Source organism: Episyrphus balteatus, chromosome 4 (genome assembly GCF_945859705.1).
Source record: "Episyrphus balteatus chromosome 4, idEpiBalt1.1, whole genome shotgun sequence".
Classification (NCBI taxonomy): Eukaryota; Metazoa; Arthropoda; class Insecta; order Diptera; family Syrphidae; genus Episyrphus; species Episyrphus balteatus.
The window spans coordinates 29,777,232-29,797,676 of NC_079137.1; the positions used below are offsets into that span (position 1 = coordinate 29,777,232).

Sequence of the window (20,445 nt, forward strand, 5' to 3'; positions counted from 1 at the left end):
TAACACCGAAATGTAAAATGAATTCATGGTAATGAAATTTAAAGAAACAATTTTTATGTTCTAAATTTTTTTTTTTGAATTTTTAATACATGAAATCTTTATTATAAATGTATGTCTTATTCTATAATCTACAAACAAACAAAATTAAAACAAAACCTTATGCGCTAGGTTTTAAATGTAAAACGATATTGAATACGAAATATAAAATTATATTTATTAAATGGGAAAACTTGACAAAAATTGTTAAAATTATTTTTATTAATTAGTTTTTTTTTTGGAGAATAGGTTACACTTTGGTTCACTATGTATTTTTTGTATTCCCTATTTGAATTGTAACTTCCATAATCCCCTCTTACCATTATTTATCTTACACACAATATATAGATTCGTATCAGGTAGCTTACAATGAATATCAGTCCTTTGGAGAGTTAGCAATAATAATGCAATCCATATTTTTTATCAACTATAATAACGTTTAGTATCACTTATAATTTTTCGATAAATATATCGAGGAGCCTCTGTGGAATACAGAAGATCAATATGGTTGAATCCCCGTATTTCTGTCAGGGTGAAAGGTGTGTTCTTTAATTGTAGTGTAAGCCGGATGACGTCCTGTAAAAAAAATATATTAATCAATTTTTTATTTATTCGAAATTAAATGGTTAGGTATTAACAAACATAATATCAGAGAGATTATTCACAAAGTTGCATGTGATTGCCACTTGTAGAAATTTAATAATTAACTAATTATTGGCATTCTATTTTTCTATAAAAAGACACTTGACAGGAATCTTTTGGAGAACGATGATTACAGTAATGTGATCTACATGTATGTGTTTCCTAGAAAAATGTGTTTTCATCAATCATCATAAATAAATGTTCAATTATATTGTCAGTCAGAAGCATGAGCTTCGAAATTTTAGCTTATAAAAATGAGGTTTTAGTTTTAAGGGATATTAATATACCCACCGTAAACTGGGGTGACTCAAAGCAAGAATGTGATTTTTTTCGCAACATATTACAGAAAAAACTAAGTATGACAGATATGACAATAAAGTTTGTAAAATTCAATGTTTGCAATGTAATAGTGGTCAAAATTTTTATTAGGGTCTAATAATCAATGGCGCTTTTGTGATCAAAGCCTTTGAAGCGGCAATGGGTTTAATGGTCAATGAAGTATATGCTGTTTTCCAAAAAGCACGTATTGGACAAAATGTCACCATCGGCAGCCACAGCTTCAAGGTAGTAAAGGACTTCATCTGCCTAGGCTCCACTATAAACTCAGACAACAACGGAGGATTATCTTGCCAACCGCTGCTACTTTGGTTTGAGAATTAGTTTAATAAGAAATATATATCAAGGGACACGGTAGTGCCCAGCCAAGTTCTCTAGCAACTTTGGCACTACACCCTTGTTTACAGGAAACAACTCAGGCCATTTTCGACCCCCTTCTAACTTCCACACCAAAGATGCTAGAAATTTCAAACTCTCTACTTTTGTTGAGCTGGTCAAAACCAAACTCATCACAAAATGTCAGCTTCTTACAATGAGTAGTTTCTGAGATGTAAGGCTTCAAAATCGCAAAAACCGTAACTGACTCACTGACTCATCAAAATTATGGAGAACTTCCCGCTATCGTAGAAACTTGAAATTTTACATGGTGATAGGACTTGTGGTGTATACAAAGGGAATAATCGAAAATTTGAGGTTTTCAATCCAGGGGGCGTGGGATCCACCAATTTACGCTGAATTTTCATAAAATATTATAGAGCACTTCTGATTATCCTAGAATCTTGAAATTTGGTAGAATGGTAGAGTTGTAGTTTATACAAAGGGAAAATTTTTAAATTTGAGAATTTTAGCGAGGGGGCGTGGTAACCGCCCATTTCCGCTGAATTTTCATAAAATATTATAGAGCACTTCTGGTTCTGATTATCGTAGAACCTTGAAATTTGGTAGAATGGTAGAGATGGTAGTTTATACAAAGGAAAAAATTTAAAATTTGAGAATTTTAGCCAGGGGGCGTGGCAACCGCCCATTTTCACTGAATACCTTGGAAAAAGTAGTGAAATCACAGCAAAAACATTACTGTTAAAAAAAGAGCCAAGTTCTCCTATGTTGAAATTATGCTGGCACAAAAAGTACTGAGATGTAAAAGTGTAGGTACCAAGTTCTAAAATTTGGGTTCAAATTCGTATCAATAAAATTTTGATTGTTTACTTGGCTATTTTTGAAATAACTTTAAAATTCGGTAATTAAAAGAAAAATTGTCAAGAGAACAATCAAAATTTTATTGATACGAATTTGAACCCAAACTTTGGAACTTGGTACACTTTTACATCTCAATACTTTTTGTGCCAGCATTATTTTAACATAGGAGAACTTGGCTCTTTTTTTAACAGTAATGTTTTTGTTGTGATTACAATGTACAAAGTACCAGTTTAGTTACCTACTTCATAAAAAAACAACATGCAGTGTGCAACTGAATTATCATAAAATTCAAATGTAAGGGTTGCCAACAAAATTTAATGCAAACATTTATAAAATTATGATAGGTAGGTACTGGTAATTTGTATAGGTACAATAGCATTTGGATAAATATGGCTTCGTCCATCCAAGATTATTTACTTTGAATTACCCATTGTATGTAACATTACAATCTTTTGACTAAAATTGGTTTATAAAAAAGTTCACAATGACGTTGAAGGCCATTATGTGAGCAACGTAAACAAAGTATTTTAATTTCCCAGATGATTGACCAGCTAAAGCTTGAAACAGAGTCTAGATTTTGAAAATTCAATGCAGCAAACACGGTTCGCTTTATGAATATTAATTTGAAAAAAAAAATTATCAACACACTTCACTCACAAACTTAACATGATTCACACTGCATATAATTGAATGCAATGAATGCAAAATCAAAACGAGATTAAACTTCAAAGATGACGCGCTTAATGTTGTTTATCGACTGATAGATAGTTTGATAAAATTAAATGAACCGAAGTTTTCTTGTTAGAAGATACCAACGTCATGATTACCGCCAGACCCAGACCAGACGCTTCATAGAAGACCAAGGTTAGGTAGGTATAATATTTTTGATTCAAAGCTGGGGCTTGAGGGAAGAATATTGCGAATTGGTGTCACGTACGATATGAGATTATTTTCAATTTGCTCTGATATGCGACGATTCCATCGGAATTGATAGACTTTTTTTTCGATTTTTTTGGCCACATGCCGGATTCTTATTTTTTATTTTTGCTTTTATATACATACTGCGTATAATGTGGGAGCATAAATTCTAATTAAAGTCATTTAAATAAGGAAGAACCATTCGCGCCGCAACAACGAAACGGTGGGATTTTGTTTGATTCAAATATGAAGATAGGAATATCGATGTTTATAGATTTTGGAAGTGTAGGTATGTTAAAGTTGATGAAGGTTTTGAAGATGAATTATTATACAGAAGTTAGACAATAATGGGTTTTTATAAAGCGTTTCTATTTGGTTTCCCATTTGTAGCGAAACATGAAGTTAAAGGTCATGGTATTTAAAATCAAAAGCACTTATGACTATTATTTATATGTTTGTTGCTTTTTTCAGTGGCCAGGCAGGCATCTATATCAACAGTATAATTGAAATGAGGGACTGAGACTGGGGTAACCCCACCCCATATATTTTTTCAAAATTACGTTACGCTAAATATTTTGATTCATGGAAGAGTGCGAGTCTGAAATGCAAAAGTTGAATAAACTCAATAGAAAAAGGATAACGGTTCTGAGGCTGTTGTTCGCGACAGACAATTCGGTGATAGAACATGCGAAAAAAGTGGGTTCTGTAATTCTATCTTTATAAAAAGATTAAGTTTTATATATTTATCTTGAGCTTTGTATTAAAAAGATTTTTTGGAATTATTTTGAATTTGACAATTAAAGATTGATACTTAAAATATCTACAGCTTTTATTAAGATAATTTTAACAAAGCACCAAAAAAAAAGTGATGATGTTTTTTTCTAATTCGGATTGATTGAGGAAATCAAGTGGTCTGCTTTCCTATCTTTTGTCTGATAAGGTTTGTTCAAATTTATTAGTCTGCCATTGGATTCGAACCTTGGATCTCTGGTACAAAAGACAAATTGTTCAACGGTTTAACACTTTGAACTGCTTACTCTATATACGTATGGCTGTCTTAAGATGGACTTGGAACTCGGCTTATGCCACCCTATTTCGTGCATGTAGCCGGCGTTCATCGATTTGTAATACCTTGTAAACTTGCAAATTGATATACTTATCCGTTTATGTATAAACTGTTTTTTATAACATTCATTATTATTTGTTTCGGTTAATGTGGAATTCTCTAAAAAATATTTCTTCTTTAATATGTTCCGAAAAAGTATGTATATAAAATCAATTATACATTTCTCTAGACAACCTTTTCGCATTACAAATTACCCTGAAATAATGTGTCATATCGACATATACATGCGTTCAGAATAAAAATAACCCAACTAACAATTTTGCTTCTAAAAAGCTTTATAGGTGTAACGGTTGCTTCTGTAAAGCTTTATACCACCAACATTGTTAGCTGGGAAGTCAAGTCCAATTCTCTATAGGTTGGAAGTTTTCAGGTCTTAGAAATAAAGGGTTTCGTTTTATATCAAATTGTATGAAAGTAAGAAATTCTGGAGATATAGAGCTATTGATCTGTGAAACATTTATTTCAAAAGTTCTTTTGGTTTCTGAGAAAAGCTTCTCATAGTTAAAAATAATGCACAAATTTCAAATGGACTTGATCCATTATTATTCTGAATGCCTCATACACATATATTTTACCATATTAATAAACCTTCGTCTGTTTTAAATGATTTAAAATATGTATATTCCATTTTTAAAGGGGCCATAGAACTGTTATAGAGGGTGAAATTCGGTATCTACTGTATAATAAAACAATACAAAATTTAAGAATTAACTCTTCTGACCTAGGTCATCTTTTCCTGCACTATACAAATGTAGATCCTTACATAACTCGCATTTTATTTCCGCACCCTGCAGACATCAGCCTTATTATACATACTCGTATATTAATGGAATTCGTTTCAAAAAAAAAAATGTTTTTGAATGTTTTGCTCTACCAGTTAATAGTGAAGGAATCGCTATTCTTGACTTCTAAATTCCAAATAAAACTTTCTCTTTGTGATGTTTGTTACGAACACTTCCTGTCATCTTCCACATCAAATAGAGTAATTTTAAAGCAATAAATCAAAGGTGTTTATTTAACACTTCCTGTTTGAAAATTCCTTTGAATTGTTAACATCCTTTCCCTAGGTAATATACATCTACACAAAACCCAAACAACAAACCCCTTATGTTTTTCGCATAACTTACCTTCTTAGCATTTAAAAAGTCTTTGTTTCCATAAAACAAATTCAATGGCACCCGAACATTCCGCAAATTGTATTCTGGTGGAGTTTTTCGTTTGTATCGTCGATAGTTCTCCTGTTTTGATTTGTAGTCGAATTGTTGGAATTTTCCTGTAAAATAAAACACACAAAACAAAAAAAAAAAGAAGAAAAATAGGTAAACATGAAATACAAAATTCCAAATAAAATTTAATAACTTACCTGAATTTATAAGCTGTCCAAAGTGTTGAAATTGTTTTCTAGAAATACCAGCTGGAGTTGTTTCGAAAATTTTTGGAAATAGCCCCTAAAAGTGCGGAATAGATAAAAAAATAAATATAGAGGAAACTTTACCAGTGTTGTAGTAAAAAGGAATTAATTTCTAAAATATTCTTTCATAGATTTTTTTATATTGCGCGTTCATCAAAGAAAAAAACAATAAAATACCAAATATATGAGTCGAATGTACTTGCTGAAAATATGAAACAGTTTTAGGAAAAAATGTTAAAAATATGTGAAGTTTTTTCAACATATTAAATTTAAACTTGTTTATGTTTAATTTTGAGAATAGATGGGATGGAAAACGCACTGAACAAGTTGATTGAAGTATCCAAATCCTCCTTATCACTACCTGATTAGTTTCTTCAGCTACAACCTAATTTCATCAATAATTCTAAGTACCTATGCTCCCAAGAAAAGTTTTAATTAACCTCCTTTATACAGGATGATTCAGGAGTAATATGCCAAATAGCTTGAGCGTGTAGGTTGGGTCGAAACAAGAAAAATATCATATGGGAGGGGGGATCTATTCCCCCTCGTTTAGCGGGGAGGGGCAATTAAAAAAAATTGACTTAATTTGAAAAAAAAAAAAATATTAAAAATAAACGGTTATACCTACAATAACGTGCTATACCTTTTTGTAAAGCAAAGAAACTCATCTCATTTAATGCTCTTATTTAAAGCACAAAACCGGATCCAAAAATATCTTGTCATTTTTGAGAAATTAACAAAAAACCAACACTACTTTTTTCTATGAAACCTATTTATTTTTTTTTACGTGGCTGGACTTTTTGATAGATTAATTTATGAAACATTAACTATTCCTCTATTATTTTTTAAACATTCAGACTTAAATGAGGATACAACGAAGTTTATAATGAAAACCACTTTTAGTTTAGTTTAGTTTAGTTTTATATAATGGAAGCCACTTTTATTCCAATGGAAAGTCGCAGGACGCAGAAGATATAATCAAAGATTATAGAAGATTATAGATTATGTATTTTATAATCTTTGATATAATGGTCTTGAAATCTGACAAACCATCATATGATTTTTTGAGAGATTATTCCTTCAACATCTTCAGCCAATATTAGAAGCAGAAGATTTTATACCTGTGCACCAGTTCGGTTTTAGAAGCAAGCACTCGACGCGACGGTTGATCAAGTACATAAAATCATTGTCGCGACGGCGGCGGGCGGACGTCTTGAAGAAATGAAAATTTGTTCAGCGGTGATGTGTCTCAATTTTTCAAATTGATATAAGAAATATATATTTTTAGAAAATATTTGGAGAACAGAATTACTGGATTACTTGTAGATACGGAAACAGTGGAATCACTAATATGAAAATAAAAACCCTTGACTTTTTGTTCGATTTTCAAAAAAGTGTCTTTTTGTATGGATTATTCAACGGTTTTTAGTCGTATTAAAAAGAAAAGATATAAATTGTTGGAAATTTTTCCTTTTTTTATTTACAATCTGCTTTTTTTTTTCTTTGTCCTTTTCAAGTAATAAGCAGATATGTAACAAGAATTTTTTCGGTTGCCGTGAGAAATTTTGTTGAAAAATATCAGAATCGTGCCCCCAAAAAAAAATACATAAACCATTAGGTATCCTTAAAATAAAAAAAACATTTATTTTCAAAAGCAATAGAAAATGACTGAGAGGAGTTACAAAATTAAGGAGCAAAAAATTTAGTTTTGCAAAGCTTCAATTTCGAGAAAAAATTAAAAATGCAACATTTTTGAAAAATTTGACCCTTTCGTATATGAGGTTGAGTCTTATTTTAGCAGAATCTTGAATAACAAGAAAACTGATCGTGCTATGCGAGGTTTTCGCGTTTCATCTGAAAGTTTTGGAGCTACAAAATTGGAGTTTGCATCAAAAATTTTGTTTTCAAAAGCTTTAATTAATGGCAAAAGAAAAAACTTAAAAAAGCTCCACTGGCCTTATTAAACCGGAAGTGTAGTCTGAAACTTTAAGTTGAAATAAAAAATAACTAGGTGGAGCTATGAAATTAATTTTTGTGCAACAAATTACCACTTAACAAGGTCCAATTTTGGAAACTTCAGTCTTTTTTAAGCGGAATTCAGTCTTTTTTAAGCGGAATTTTGAATTGCAAAAAAAAAAAACTGTTGAGGCTACAAAAACCAAGTTTGTGGAATTGAAAAATATTTAAAAAGCTACAAACTTGGGTGTCAGCCAAACCTTTTGTTCTAATCATTTCAGATTCTATCTGCTAACTTCATTCAGACTAATTTTGGCGGAAATTCAATATTTTCAGTTTTTGGTTTGCACAAGAAATTACCATTTATGTAACTACAATTATTAATGAGATTATTATTTTTTTTTCCGCCACAAAGTGTCCGTCAAAGTAAGGGACGTACGATTAAGTACTACTCAAAGCTTAAAAAACTTGAAAAAAACGAATCTTTCTTTTAACAATTCCTTAACTCACCCTTAAACTATAGAAAGTGCATACAATATATTTACCATCAGTAAAAATGGAAATTTCTATTACTTAAGAAGAAGGACTTTTATTTATAGAAAAAAAAAAAAAATAAAAATCCATTTTACGCCGGGAAACTATCCAACACAAAGGATTCAAGACAACCATGTCTAATGTCTATCTCTTTGGTTGTTTCTAGAATAAAATGTTTCCCATATCTTATAACGGTATTTTCAAGAATATATAAAAAAATATGTACAAATATTTTTTATATGTACGTTTCTTCTGTCTCGCTATGGTTATGAAAACATCGGACAGAATTTCACTATGGAATTCTCTATTCTGTTCCTGATGTCGTCCATCTCCATCCAGAACAACGTCCCCAGTTGGACATTTTCCGAACGACCGAACGACGAAGAAAATGTTAGAAGGAGGCCCTCCAGTGCAAAAGCGGCGAATCCTTGATACACAAACATAACAGACCTTGTGTATCCCAGAGCTACAACATTCTTTTGTTTATTTGAGTCAACGTTCAGAACTGTTTTTTTTTTTTTGCTTTTTGTTGTCCTTTTGTTGTTTTCACTCTCCGCACTTGCGGCTCAGGATTTCAGAAGTACAACACTTCTGGTACATTTGATTTGAGTGAAGTGAGGCAAAGAAACTGATGGTCTGGGTAGGGCTTAAAAGGGAGAAGAAGGCGGTGGTGATGGCTAAAAGAAGGACATTTCTTCTCGCCTAGAGTTTTTATTTCGTCCTGTGTGTCTCTTCTTCAATGGAATGAATGTTTTTTTTTTCTCTGGATTCCTGGTGGATCTTTTCTTGTTGAGGGCATATTAAATTTTAATGTTTTGAAATGTACTTTAGGATTAAAATACACTTTTGTGTGATTATAATCAGAAGATATTGTTTGCTAATGGAGTTAGGACAGATATACACTGGCTGGCATGAAGTTGAGACAAACAAATAGAATTATTTTGTTTCAGTTTTGGAGAGAAAAAAGAAAGAACTAAGATAATGAAAGTATAAAAAAGGTCAGCATTTTGTGTGTGAGTTGAATAAGGAATGTTATATAACGAGCAAGTTAATAAGGAATAATTTGAATCTTTTTCTTTGAAAAGGTCTTAGAGAAGATGCTTTCTAAATGAAGTTTCTTTTTTCCTGAATTAATGACTCTTTTTTTGCTTTCTCTCAGGTCGGTGGGTGATTAGTTTGATAATATGTTTGTAGGTTTGTAGGTTTGTATGTACTTCTAAAAATAATTCTTGAGGTTTTAATTAGTAATAGGTATTTATTTCGTTTTGTTATTACCACGGAAAATATAAAAATTGTTGTGTTTGACATAAATCTGTAGATGTCGAGGAGTGGTTTTAATACATAAACCTAAAGAGGGGTATTTTAAAGTGTTGATTTCTTAAGAATAATAAACTTCGTTGCAAGCAATCGGCAAAATTTATCTATTCGAACTTTGCGTGAGAGAACTTCAAAAATATGCATAAAATTTTGGTTTAAGGGATATTTGATGAAACAAAATACATATGTATAAATATTTAAGAAGAACAAAAACTACGAAAGCTATCACAGAAGAGGTTATGTAAAACTTAAATGTATATGTTTCGTTTCAACAAACGGCTTTTAATGAGTTTGTATTTTACCAATACTTCGTTTTTCGAAATAATAGTTGTTGCAACGTCATGGAATGAAAAATAAAATATTTTTGTTCACTATGGCGTATACGTACTTTTTTGTTACTTTTATTATTTTTTTGGCTAAATTAATACAAAATAAGAGGAATGAAAGTTAAAACATGTCCACATGTACTTGTACAGTATTTCTGATTGATATAATTCAGGGTTATAATATCTTTGCTCTCGAGTACGTCAAAGGGTTAAGTCAGAGATTACAGTTTTCCAGAAAATATTATTGAAGTTTGAAGAATGTAGACTTATCGATACATTTTTGAATATTCATATATTTATTTCTTTAGGAAGGAATTGCTCCAGATTTATGCTTCTCGAAAGAGCTAAATGTGTTTAAATCGATCTTCTCATTATAAAACACTGGAACGATCCGGTTCAAAGAGGAAACAAAAACTACATTAAATAAAAGGTTGGTTCGGTTTACATTGTATAACATGAATGCATTTTATTTTAACATAATATAACAACTTTCCTATTCGTAGAAAATAAAGTGGCCTATAATATGAGCTATTAATAAGTTCTGTAAGTTGATACCGTGACGCGACCACCTAGAATATAAAGGTGTTTTTAGGGGCACTACCTCTTGCGAGGTATTGACAAAGTCTTCAAGAGTATATTTGTCTTGAAAAAAATGCATCGCTGCCTAGACGTCCGGAATCGGCGGTTAATTGTAGGTCCCTTCCATTCTTGCAAATTAATAACACCCACACAAGAATGGCATAAAGTTGTTAGTCACAAGGCCTTGCTATGTTACGAGTCACTTAATCAGCTTCTGTCAGTTATTATTCAAAAACCATATAAATTGCATACATGCAAAATAAATTCAAGCAGAAGGCTACCGTCATAAATCAAATCTAATGTTCTCAATTCATATTATTTTTTTTTGTACAAACCTTATGTACTCTTGTAGTTATTTTTTATTGTTTATTTGCACACTTCTTTGACCAAAATTTATAAACAAACAGATATGCATCTTCCATCAACATCAAACACTCAAAATTGTTTGAATAAATATTTAATCGTCTATTCACACATAAACAACATTTTTCTCAAGGTATAAATTAGTAAAGATACATTTCACTCAATAGATACTTTGGGAGATTTCTAATTCAGTTTTAAGGTCATTACCTGCTAGCCAGCAGCGCCAGCGGTTGTAAATATAGGTAAGCAGGTGTAAACTTAATCAGCGATGCAAAACTCTGATATGAGCCGAAAAGGTGATTGTGTTCATGGTTGCCACTCAACCAGAAAATTTGTATAAAGTTTTTTTTATATTTTCAAATGGATGCTGTAGTCAATTTACACATTTTGACATTAATTGACTCAGAAAAGAATAAATAAATAAATAATTAAATAAATATAAGTACTATGTTCCACTCTTGTCGCCAGTAACAAATTTTAAATCGCTCCGTCCCAAAAGACATACCCTGGTTATCTTGTTAAATTTTATATTATAAATTGAAGAAAATAAAAAAGAATCTAGTTTAAATACCTAAAGTGGTAATCGTAAAAATGTTGAGAGCACGCGACAAATAACAAAGATATTTGTGCAATCGCTTTCAATATAAGTTAGCTCCTACTTCCAACAAATCAGATTAAATGCAAAATTTTAAACAATAATATAAACATTCTTCTTTAAGATTTGGCGCAAAGTTTTTTTAGTTATACTTTATAGATAAATCAAATGAAAATATTTGAATTTTATGTGTTGATTGAAATGAGCTCAATGTCACGTTTCGTGACGTCGTCGTTGGCTTTAATGAATAATTTTGTAAACGACTGGTTTTGACTAACTAAGGTTCAAAGTCTGGTGCAGATTGTGAGTTTGAAAGCAAGTTCGAATTTTATCAAAGAGAATTGATCATTTTGATGTCAAATGCAATCGGTAATATTCTTTTATTAATGAAGTGTTTATTTTACTGTAAAAATATATTAAAATGCATTTTAAATAGCCTTTTATAATAAATACAGATTAAAGATTTTAAATAAATACATCATAGTAAAAGAGAATATAATTTTTTTTTCTGACATTAATCAACAGCTGCACGCAGAAATTTTATAATTTGGTAAAATTAAGAAGCTAATAGTTTTTTTTTTAAATTTGTATGTTCGTATTATTTGTTGTACAAATAAGCAGAATAATAGACCTTAAATAAGCAAATAAAAAAAAAAAACAGCATTTAATTAACCTTAGAAATGGATCAATTCAAAACCGGAAAGTTTGCCTCCGCTTTCTGATGCCGACCTGGCGAACTCCACATGTAGATCACTTAGTTTAAAACAGCGACGTGAAAGGGTTGTGATCAGGGATGAGAATGCTAAGCCCGAAAAGTGAAACATATTGCCCAAAAAAACGAAGTAGATTTGGAAAATATGTAGCAGATAATGAAAAAAAAAATATACATATAAAACAAAGGAGAATGCCCAAAAATAATTATATTTAAAAAAAAAGCCCAGCACCGATTTAAATGAGACCTGCATGGCTTGAAAGCGCATCACTCGTAAATAACAAATATGAATTTTTTTCTCAAAAATCTATCCCCGTAATTGCTATAATGATTTATAATGATTTTTAATTTCAAATTATAAAGTGTTTTTTATTACAAAATTATTTTCATTGACTTGGTCTTAGTTCCATGAGCAAAGATGTGCCATCTGCCATATAATAACCTAAGATTGTTTTTTAAAAGCCGATGTCTGATTTATTTTATGCAAAATGCATGACTGGACCCAGAGCCATTATGTGGATCTGGGCGGTTACATAAAATAATTGATATCTTGGATGGGTCTTTGATTTGGATGTATATGATGTGAAATTCTTGCAGTGCCTAGTGAGCCAATTTAAAAATAAAGAGCAATAACAATGCATTTTTTTTAACAAAAAATGTAACAAGACGACACATCTTAAATGAAATTTTGTTCGTTAGAAAAAATTTGTCAAACGAAGTAGAAATAGGTTGCTACATAGCAGTTACATCAAAATAAATTAATGAAGTAGATCTGCTACATATGAAGTAAATACTCATCTCTGGTTGTGATCCTATCCAAAACTTAGCAAATTTGAACAAAAATTGGCCTTGACAAGAAGGCATTTCAAAAACGCTCACCAGCTCACAGTGGCGTAGCGTTGTTTTTTGCCGCCCGGGGCAGAATCAATTTTGGCCGCCCCTAATTATTTTTTATTCTGGTGCATTTAGATTTTTCACCAGAGTTAAACTAATTCATATGAACCAACAGCCGAAAAATTAACCTTTTTATGAAATAATTATAACTCATAGATTAATGCTTTATTCATACACTCATTGACTAAACATGTGCTGATTCATGGAGAAATACATCTCTTTTCCAGAAAATCGAAGACACAACGCTAGTTTATATTTATTTTTAACGATTTATTTATTAAGGTTCTTTAAAAACAGGATTAAATTTCGTTTTGTAATTCAGTTTTTTTTTTTTGGACCGTATGATTTTTTGAATTAATTTTTATAAATCAATATTATATTAAAAAAATTCACTACTTAAATAAATTTAAGCATACAAAAAAAAAAAAAACAGAATAGGCAAAGGCATATTAAATTATTCTTGTGCAGTGATGTCGATGCTTCGAAGTTTGCCGCCCTCTAACAAGGTGCCACACGGGACCTATGCCCCGCTGAACCCCCCCCTCCCCTCTCAGCGCTACACCGCTGGGTCCTGAACTAGAATTATTTTTATTTATTCGGATGCCCAGTCTTTGAGCAATAGGCGTCAAACTGATAGTCGTGGAAAGCCTTTCTTTAAGATATTCTGCCGGATCAGAATAGGAATTGATATTTTTGGTGTAGGTATCCGATTCTCTGAGCATTATTTTTTGTATTCTACTACTTCTTCTCGGCTTTAATTTATGCCTTGTTCATTCAACGATCACAACAAAATTTCTTGACACTCATACAAATAAGTTTGGCAAATCCAAAATTTGTCCACAACTATTTAACACGATGTGATTGGATGCAATAACCCTTGCAACTCTTTACTATGTAATAGATGAACAGTTTAAACCGAATTAGCTTTAATTGTTAATTTCTATTTTTGTATAAGACACTTTACAGTTTTATTTGTAGAGAATATTTTGAGCTACGACTGTTGGAAGTTGTGTAACACAATTATTGCTACACTAAGTAAAGTACACAGCAAGGAAAAATTGAATTTCAGTAATAATTTCTACAAAGAGATTAAGAATTTGTTTTATGTAAGGATTGTAATGGATTAATTAACAATTTGTAGACAAAATTGTTAAACTTCCTGTGCAACAATAACTTACAAAGTCATTACCGAATCAGTTGTAGGTATAGCAATTTCGTTATCTTTTTCTCTCATCAGGGAAATAATTATGTTTTATCTTTATATCAACTATTTAAGTGCAATTTCTTTGTCAGGTATTTTGTCAAATTGAAAAGTTGATCCTCAATACAATGTAAACTTCATTGCAATCAGTCTGTAATGATCTCACAATGGTGTCTCCCTGAAAATTTCAATTTTATTGCTCATAAAAATAGACGAGACTTTAAAAGCCATTACAAATTCCTCGCTAGTTATGGCAAATTGATTGAAACAAGTTAGTCATTGAGAAAAAGGTATTTTTTTGTGATCTATTAAACGAAAATTACAGGTACATTTTCCTTTTTATTTTCGATATCTATGTTGCTACCTTCATATCCTTAATGGATTTTTGTGGAATTGATTTTTTTTTTCAAAAGAAATAATTTTCTTCGAAAAATTCTGGTGGATGATACCTGTATGTACGGATAAATTAAAATCAATGACTCAGCTTCAACGCTATACATATATAATATATGCTCAAGAATTTAGAAAATATTTCAATTGCAAAAATATCTGGCATTGAATTTGAAATGTTCTGTGTGATGTTGGAAGAACATTCATAAATCAAAAATCAATATGCATTCAAACATTGGTGATGTCTTCTTTTGAAAAAAAAAAAAAAAATATTAATATCCCCATATGATTGATTGCAGGTTTCATGTAGGTAAAAGAAGATTGATATATATCTTTATAAGTACAGAGGCTAAAATCGATGATTGTGTAATATCATAAAAGCTACTTAGAGCGTTGAAGAATTCATACATATTTCAGGTGTCAATTTTATTATGTATCATTTGTGTAGGTAGGTAATAATGGACAGGAGAAAAAAAAATGGCAAATCATTTTAAACAAATGAACACGTAAAGCCTTGCTACTTTACTTAAGCTAGGTCATAAATACACATACATAAATTCCCAACCCATATAGATGACATTCAAAAGATTAAAGCTTAATACCTTCTTTATGATATTAAGAAGATAAACATCATATAAATATAATTGACTAATTGATTACACAAATATTTTAATGACATAGTTTTTGCAATATTTTGCCGTGACAGTGGCAAAATGCTATGTGTTATTGATTGCAAAAAAAAAAAAAAAAAAAAACACTCTTCAAGGTCCTAACTATGATTGACAAGGAAACCTGTAATTAACCTTTTGTTTATGTTATTTAACGTTTTATTAGAAAAAGTTTATCAAAGAGTCAGGAGGATATTTTTGTTTTTTAAATTTTATTTTTAGGTTTGAAATAAAATTTTGGAAAAGGTCAAAAGTTCTATAAAGGATTATTTTACAAAAATAAAAAAAAAGAAATTGCAAAATTGTATGAATTTTGTATTCAATTTGCAAATCCATGCTTGCCATTTACTTTCATATTATTTCATGTAAAAACTGCGTATTATAAGGTCCATAAGAAAAGATCAGTTTAAGTAGCTTTATGGTCTTAACGTGCACATCGCACAATCAGTTCCGCAATAATTTTCGTTAAAAAAAATGTCTTCAGCTTTTGTAATTCTGTTTACCGAAAATCGATTCTGTGGCATATTGATATAACAATGTAATTTTATTAACCCCTTGTAGCCCCATGTGACATTTCTGTAACAAACCGAAAAAGATAGCCCAAAAGCTGTAAAAAACATATTTTTATTCTTTTAAAGCTTCTTACATAATCTTTAAGAATTGCTTTATCGAAATAATGCGCCATATTTCTAATAAATAGCACCAATAGTTTTTAATTGGCAGTTAATGTTGAAAGTTCGGCTTTTTTGGAAAACAGGCAAATTTATGTAAAAACTACGAAATTCAGAAAAAATATTTTTCGTGCATAAACTAACGGGGTTTTATTTTTGGATTTTAGGAATGCGCCTAAAAATAAATATTAGATAGCTTTTTGTTTGAATTTTTGCATTTATATACAAAAATAAATTATTTAAACTTTTTTTTGTACTGCGTAAATTTCGAAATAACTAAGCAAATAATGAATTTATTGATTTTTTAAAAAATACGTGTTGTATTATAGCTAAAGCCTTTTCGATTTACATTATTAATTTTAAAATTTACGATGTTGGGTTACAAGGGGTTAAAGTTGTAATTATTCCAGAAATTGGTGTTATTTTATTTGACAAATTTCTTACACCTCAAATTCAAGAAATATGATTTATTTTGAAAAAAAAAAATGTAGAAATATTTTAACTTTAAACGTTTATAGAATAAATTAAGATAAGTTTTTAAGTTTCGCAATAATATCGAAGTAGGCAAAATTAACTATAAGAGAATATTTATGACCACTTAGTTTTAGTTTTATCAATTAAAATACGCCGAAATACACATTGGAGCTGGAAAGTCACAATTTTTTTAAAACCTGGTATTAGGGTTAAGAAATAGATATTTATTGCATATTCGAAAAAATTTTGTTATACTTCTTAATATGTTTTTACGGTTTTAAAAATTCACTTTTAATCCAGCATGCTCTAGCAGGGGAAGGATTTCTGGGCATTAAAAATGACAGTGAGAAGGATCTCTTCCTTACACCATAAGGCCATCTCTATCGTATAATTTGCTTGAATCGATGGTTTGCACTATTTCGTGCGTCCGATACCAAACCTTATCTTTTCCATCAGAATTGAAATGATACTTGTATATTAATGCTAACTTATCCCTTCATAACTTCTAGCTGTCTATTGAACAGAACCTTTTGAATGGAACAAATTGGTTCAAGAGCTTTTATTCCTGAATATGAATCCTTGTCATTAAAGTAGGCTTCGGCCAAAAGTGCTACTAAACACATTGATGCATTTCTGAGAAAACGGCAACACCGGTCGGTTTTCAGTTTTTTGATTTTACCAATCCCAGCACTTTTTCTTCCTATTATTAAATTAAAAACTAAAACCGACTACTCTACAATCAGGCTCTAAAAAGTATGAAACAAGAAATAATTCTTATTTCTAATGAAGTTTGAGTTGAGAAAAAAGCTGCGCTTGAAATAAAGTGTTAAAAATCAGAAGCTTATTCATTACTTATTTTTTTTCCCTTTAATATGTAGGGGAACTCTACTCTCCTGCTTACGACCTTGCCTTAAAGGCAATTTTGAAAAAGCAAAATTCAATGGCAAACTGCTTTTCTTTATTCCATTGCTATTATTCATTTTTCCCACAAAAAGATTATTTGTATATGCTTTAAAATTATTATCCTCTTCACACAAAATTTCAATATCATCTCCCACCAACCTTTCCATCAAACATTCTTTAAATATAACACCATTTCTTTCAGCAATTTAAACTTTCTGACGACTTTAATCCCTCACTGAAACCTCCGTTATATAAAATGTATTTTATTTTTATTTTTTTTTCATTCATTCCAACGTAAACCATAAGCTTTAAACACAAATATAAAAAAAAAGAGCTCATCGCAGATTGAAATCTAATTTACAAATAATTTAGCACGCTGCATGAATTTTGCTCCTTTACACAAATTATGGAAAATACAAGGGAGAATCCATCTTTTACCCTTAGTGGGTTTGGTGGTGTTAAAAACTTTATGGATAAAAAAAGCAATAGTCACCCAGAGCAGTGCCACAAATAATCGTAACACTTAAATCCAATGTGATGAGCTATGCGCTCCATATAACTTTTCAACTACCACCGTCCCCCACCCCCCCAGCCATATACGAGCCAGAACCACCCACATGCAAAATCTATCCTACCCTAACACTATAGATAGATATTTTAAGAGCCTCATGTGTGATACGGTTGGATAGTTGGGGTATAGACGTATCTCTATGTAATGTAGGGATTGTTATACCATTTACAATTTCTTTCCCTTTCACAGAACAGAATAGATACAAAACCAAAAAGTACAGAGATAGAGATCTCAAATAATAATCCAGTAAATTTATGTTATCCCCTTGGATATAAGTTTTTATTATTTTCCGTTTGAATCTACCCTTACCCGAATTACTATAATATTTTTTTTTTGTTGTTTTTTCTTGCAACCGAATTTTCAAATTTAAATAAAGTTTCACTCCAACACTTTTGGTTTTTTTTTTTTTTATTTTCAACGAAAAAGGGATATTTCTGAAGCTACGGACGGTCGCTCCACATTCTAGGACTTTAAAAAAATAAGGTTTGATATATATACGTGGGTGGATGTGTGTGTAGTATGGTTGGAAAAAGAAGTGTAACTTACCCTATCCATTTCGAATTCGCTGAAGCCCACCGACAAGTACATTACCAAAATGCACAAGCTTTGTGTGGGAACACCTTTGCCGCACAGCAAATGTCCGCCAAGTTGATTTAGAGCGGTCGATGGGAAGAGCTCATGTAATCCCAGGTGATTTAGGAGTGCCTATTCCGTTAGTTAGCATAAAGGAACACGGACAGAAATGGAAGAAATGACAAAGGGTATTAGTATTCACACACCATTGGGGGTGTATTCTCGAATATTGGCAAATGTTAACATTTGTCCGTTCTTGTATTTAACATAGCTAACTACCTCAATTTTCTCGCTTTCGGCCGCCATTATCCGTAGAGGTGGGCTCATCAGATTAGATAGAAAAGCCACTGGAGCCAAAAGGGATGCTGATATGATTCGGTCATTGTATTCGGGACGTTCCGATAGCATTACTAGGAAGATGGTGGATCCCTGTGAATGGGCAACGTAGTGCATTTTTTCGTGGCCCGTTTGCTCAGTGACGTGATCGATAATTGACGGAAGATCATAATAGCCGATTTCGTGCCAGGTAAAGTTCCAAAAGTCCGGCATTGACGAATCGAATTCCGAATGCCGTTTGGAGTAAGTTGTACCCCGAGCATTAGGAAGCCAAACGTCATAGCCTCGCTCATGGAGCATACATCCCAGACTTCGATCGCGACCTGAGAGCACGAAATCTGCAGCCGATCCGATTAAACCGTGCATTAAAATAAAAGGTTTCAAATTAGTGGTTGTATTTTTGGGTGGAATTCGATGGACACTGAGTTTGTATCCATCGGGAGTTAAAACTTCATGGTTTTCACATGGCAAATGGTTCGATTCGATTATCTGACACACAAGATCTTTGGCACTCAAGGAACTAAAAACACTTATAAGCAATGTCAAGGTTAAAGCTAATTTATTCATTTTATGCTTATCAATTGGAAATTTGCAAGATCAAGTTACACAATACGTATGCGCGCACAAACAAATCACAGTCGCTGGTATATATCTTGTTTGAAATGAGGTAGAGATATATATCTTCGAGATACACTTTGTCGAATTCCGAATGACAATACGCAAGTTGTCTTTGTCCGTCGTCCGTTCGGGTTGGCCGTCAACAATCATCTGAGGCAGTAGATGTAAATTTGTTGGCTATTACCACTTGCTTGACTCTGATGTCTGGCTCTGGGGTTTTACTGATCTTCTTTTGCGGTCACTTGTGTGATATCTACCAGATACGATGAAGGTGTCTCTCCATAATAATTGAGAGAGCAAAGGTATTGGATAAAATTTTTTCTACCTGTTTTTAGTAGATAGGTTTGGTGTGATGAGATCGTGTACTGGTGCATATGCGTTGGCTGAAATTTTTCTTCAAGGGGAAGTTGTAGCTTTTTGGAACGCAGGTCAAAATGAAGACTAAATTCTTATTCCAATATATTGTGCTATTGAATGTGTGTTAAATAAAATGAACTAAAAATGTTGACTAATTGTGGATATTGAAGGCAAATCACAAGCAGGTATACAATTTTGAGAGTGCACTGCAATTATGCACATAGCTCAACTCATGGTATAAGAAGAGAAGGTATGATCATTAGAAAAAAGTCAGTATCGAGAACTGTCAAATGAAAGAAAAAAAGATGGCTACTTAAGGTTTTGACAGCCCAGCCCATTGAAATTGTGGTTGTAAACAAATTTGTCTTGGAAATTGTTGTTGCTTTTGACTTTGCCAAATGCCAAACGTCAAAACACTATTACCCCATTTTGTAAGATGGCGGCTCTAATGATCATACCTTGTCTTTTTATACCATGAGCTCAACTAGTACTACAAACAGGTTGGACAGTTTATGAGAGGTTTAGTATTAAAAAATCCTTCCAAGAATATTTGAAACCCTTGACCTTATACTAAAAGGCATTTGATTCTTATCACGCACCTAATTATGGTAGGCATACCTGTGCTCTTAACTATAAATAAATGAAATTATGTATACATTTTTGTTTCAAGAATACAACGAGCAACTTTATGCCCTGGAAAAGATAGTATTTTCTTTACTAATAAATAGTACAGTAAATTTA

At 31.6% G+C, this 20,445-nt stretch overlaps 1 protein-coding gene across 1 annotated transcript; it reads right to left on the reverse strand.

The window, feature by feature from the left end:
• Nucleotides 1-41: 41 nt before the first annotated feature.
• Nucleotides 42-19,551, reverse strand: LOC129920130 (lipase 3). Its single transcript, XM_056001342.1, has 5 exons — nucleotides 18,673-19,551; nucleotides 18,367-18,525; nucleotides 5,619-5,703; nucleotides 5,383-5,528; nucleotides 42-612 (listed from the first exon to the last, which is right to left on the reverse strand). The coding sequence occupies exons 1-5, from the start codon at nucleotides 19,294-19,296 to the stop codon at nucleotides 460-462; spliced, it is 1,167 nt and encodes a 388-aa protein (XP_055857317.1). The 5' UTR covers nucleotides 19,297-19,551; the 3' UTR covers nucleotides 42-459.
• Between the last annotated feature and the right edge of the window lie 894 nt (nucleotides 19,552-20,445).

Excerpts from the sequence above, each read along its gene's own strand:
- LOC129920130 (XM_056001342.1), bottom strand. The coding sequence starts at position 19,296 with ATGAATAAATTAGCTTTAACCTTGACATTGCTTATAAGTGTTTTTAGT. Across the intron at positions 18,526-18,672 it reads CCGAAAGCGAGAAAATTGAG|GCACTCCTAAATCACCTGGG; the intron begins GTAGTTAGCTAT and ends CTAACGGAATAG. Across the intron at positions 5,529-5,618 it reads TGGACAGCTTATAAATTCAG|GAAAATTCCAACAATTCGAC; the intron begins GTAAGTTATTAA and ends TTTATTTTACAG.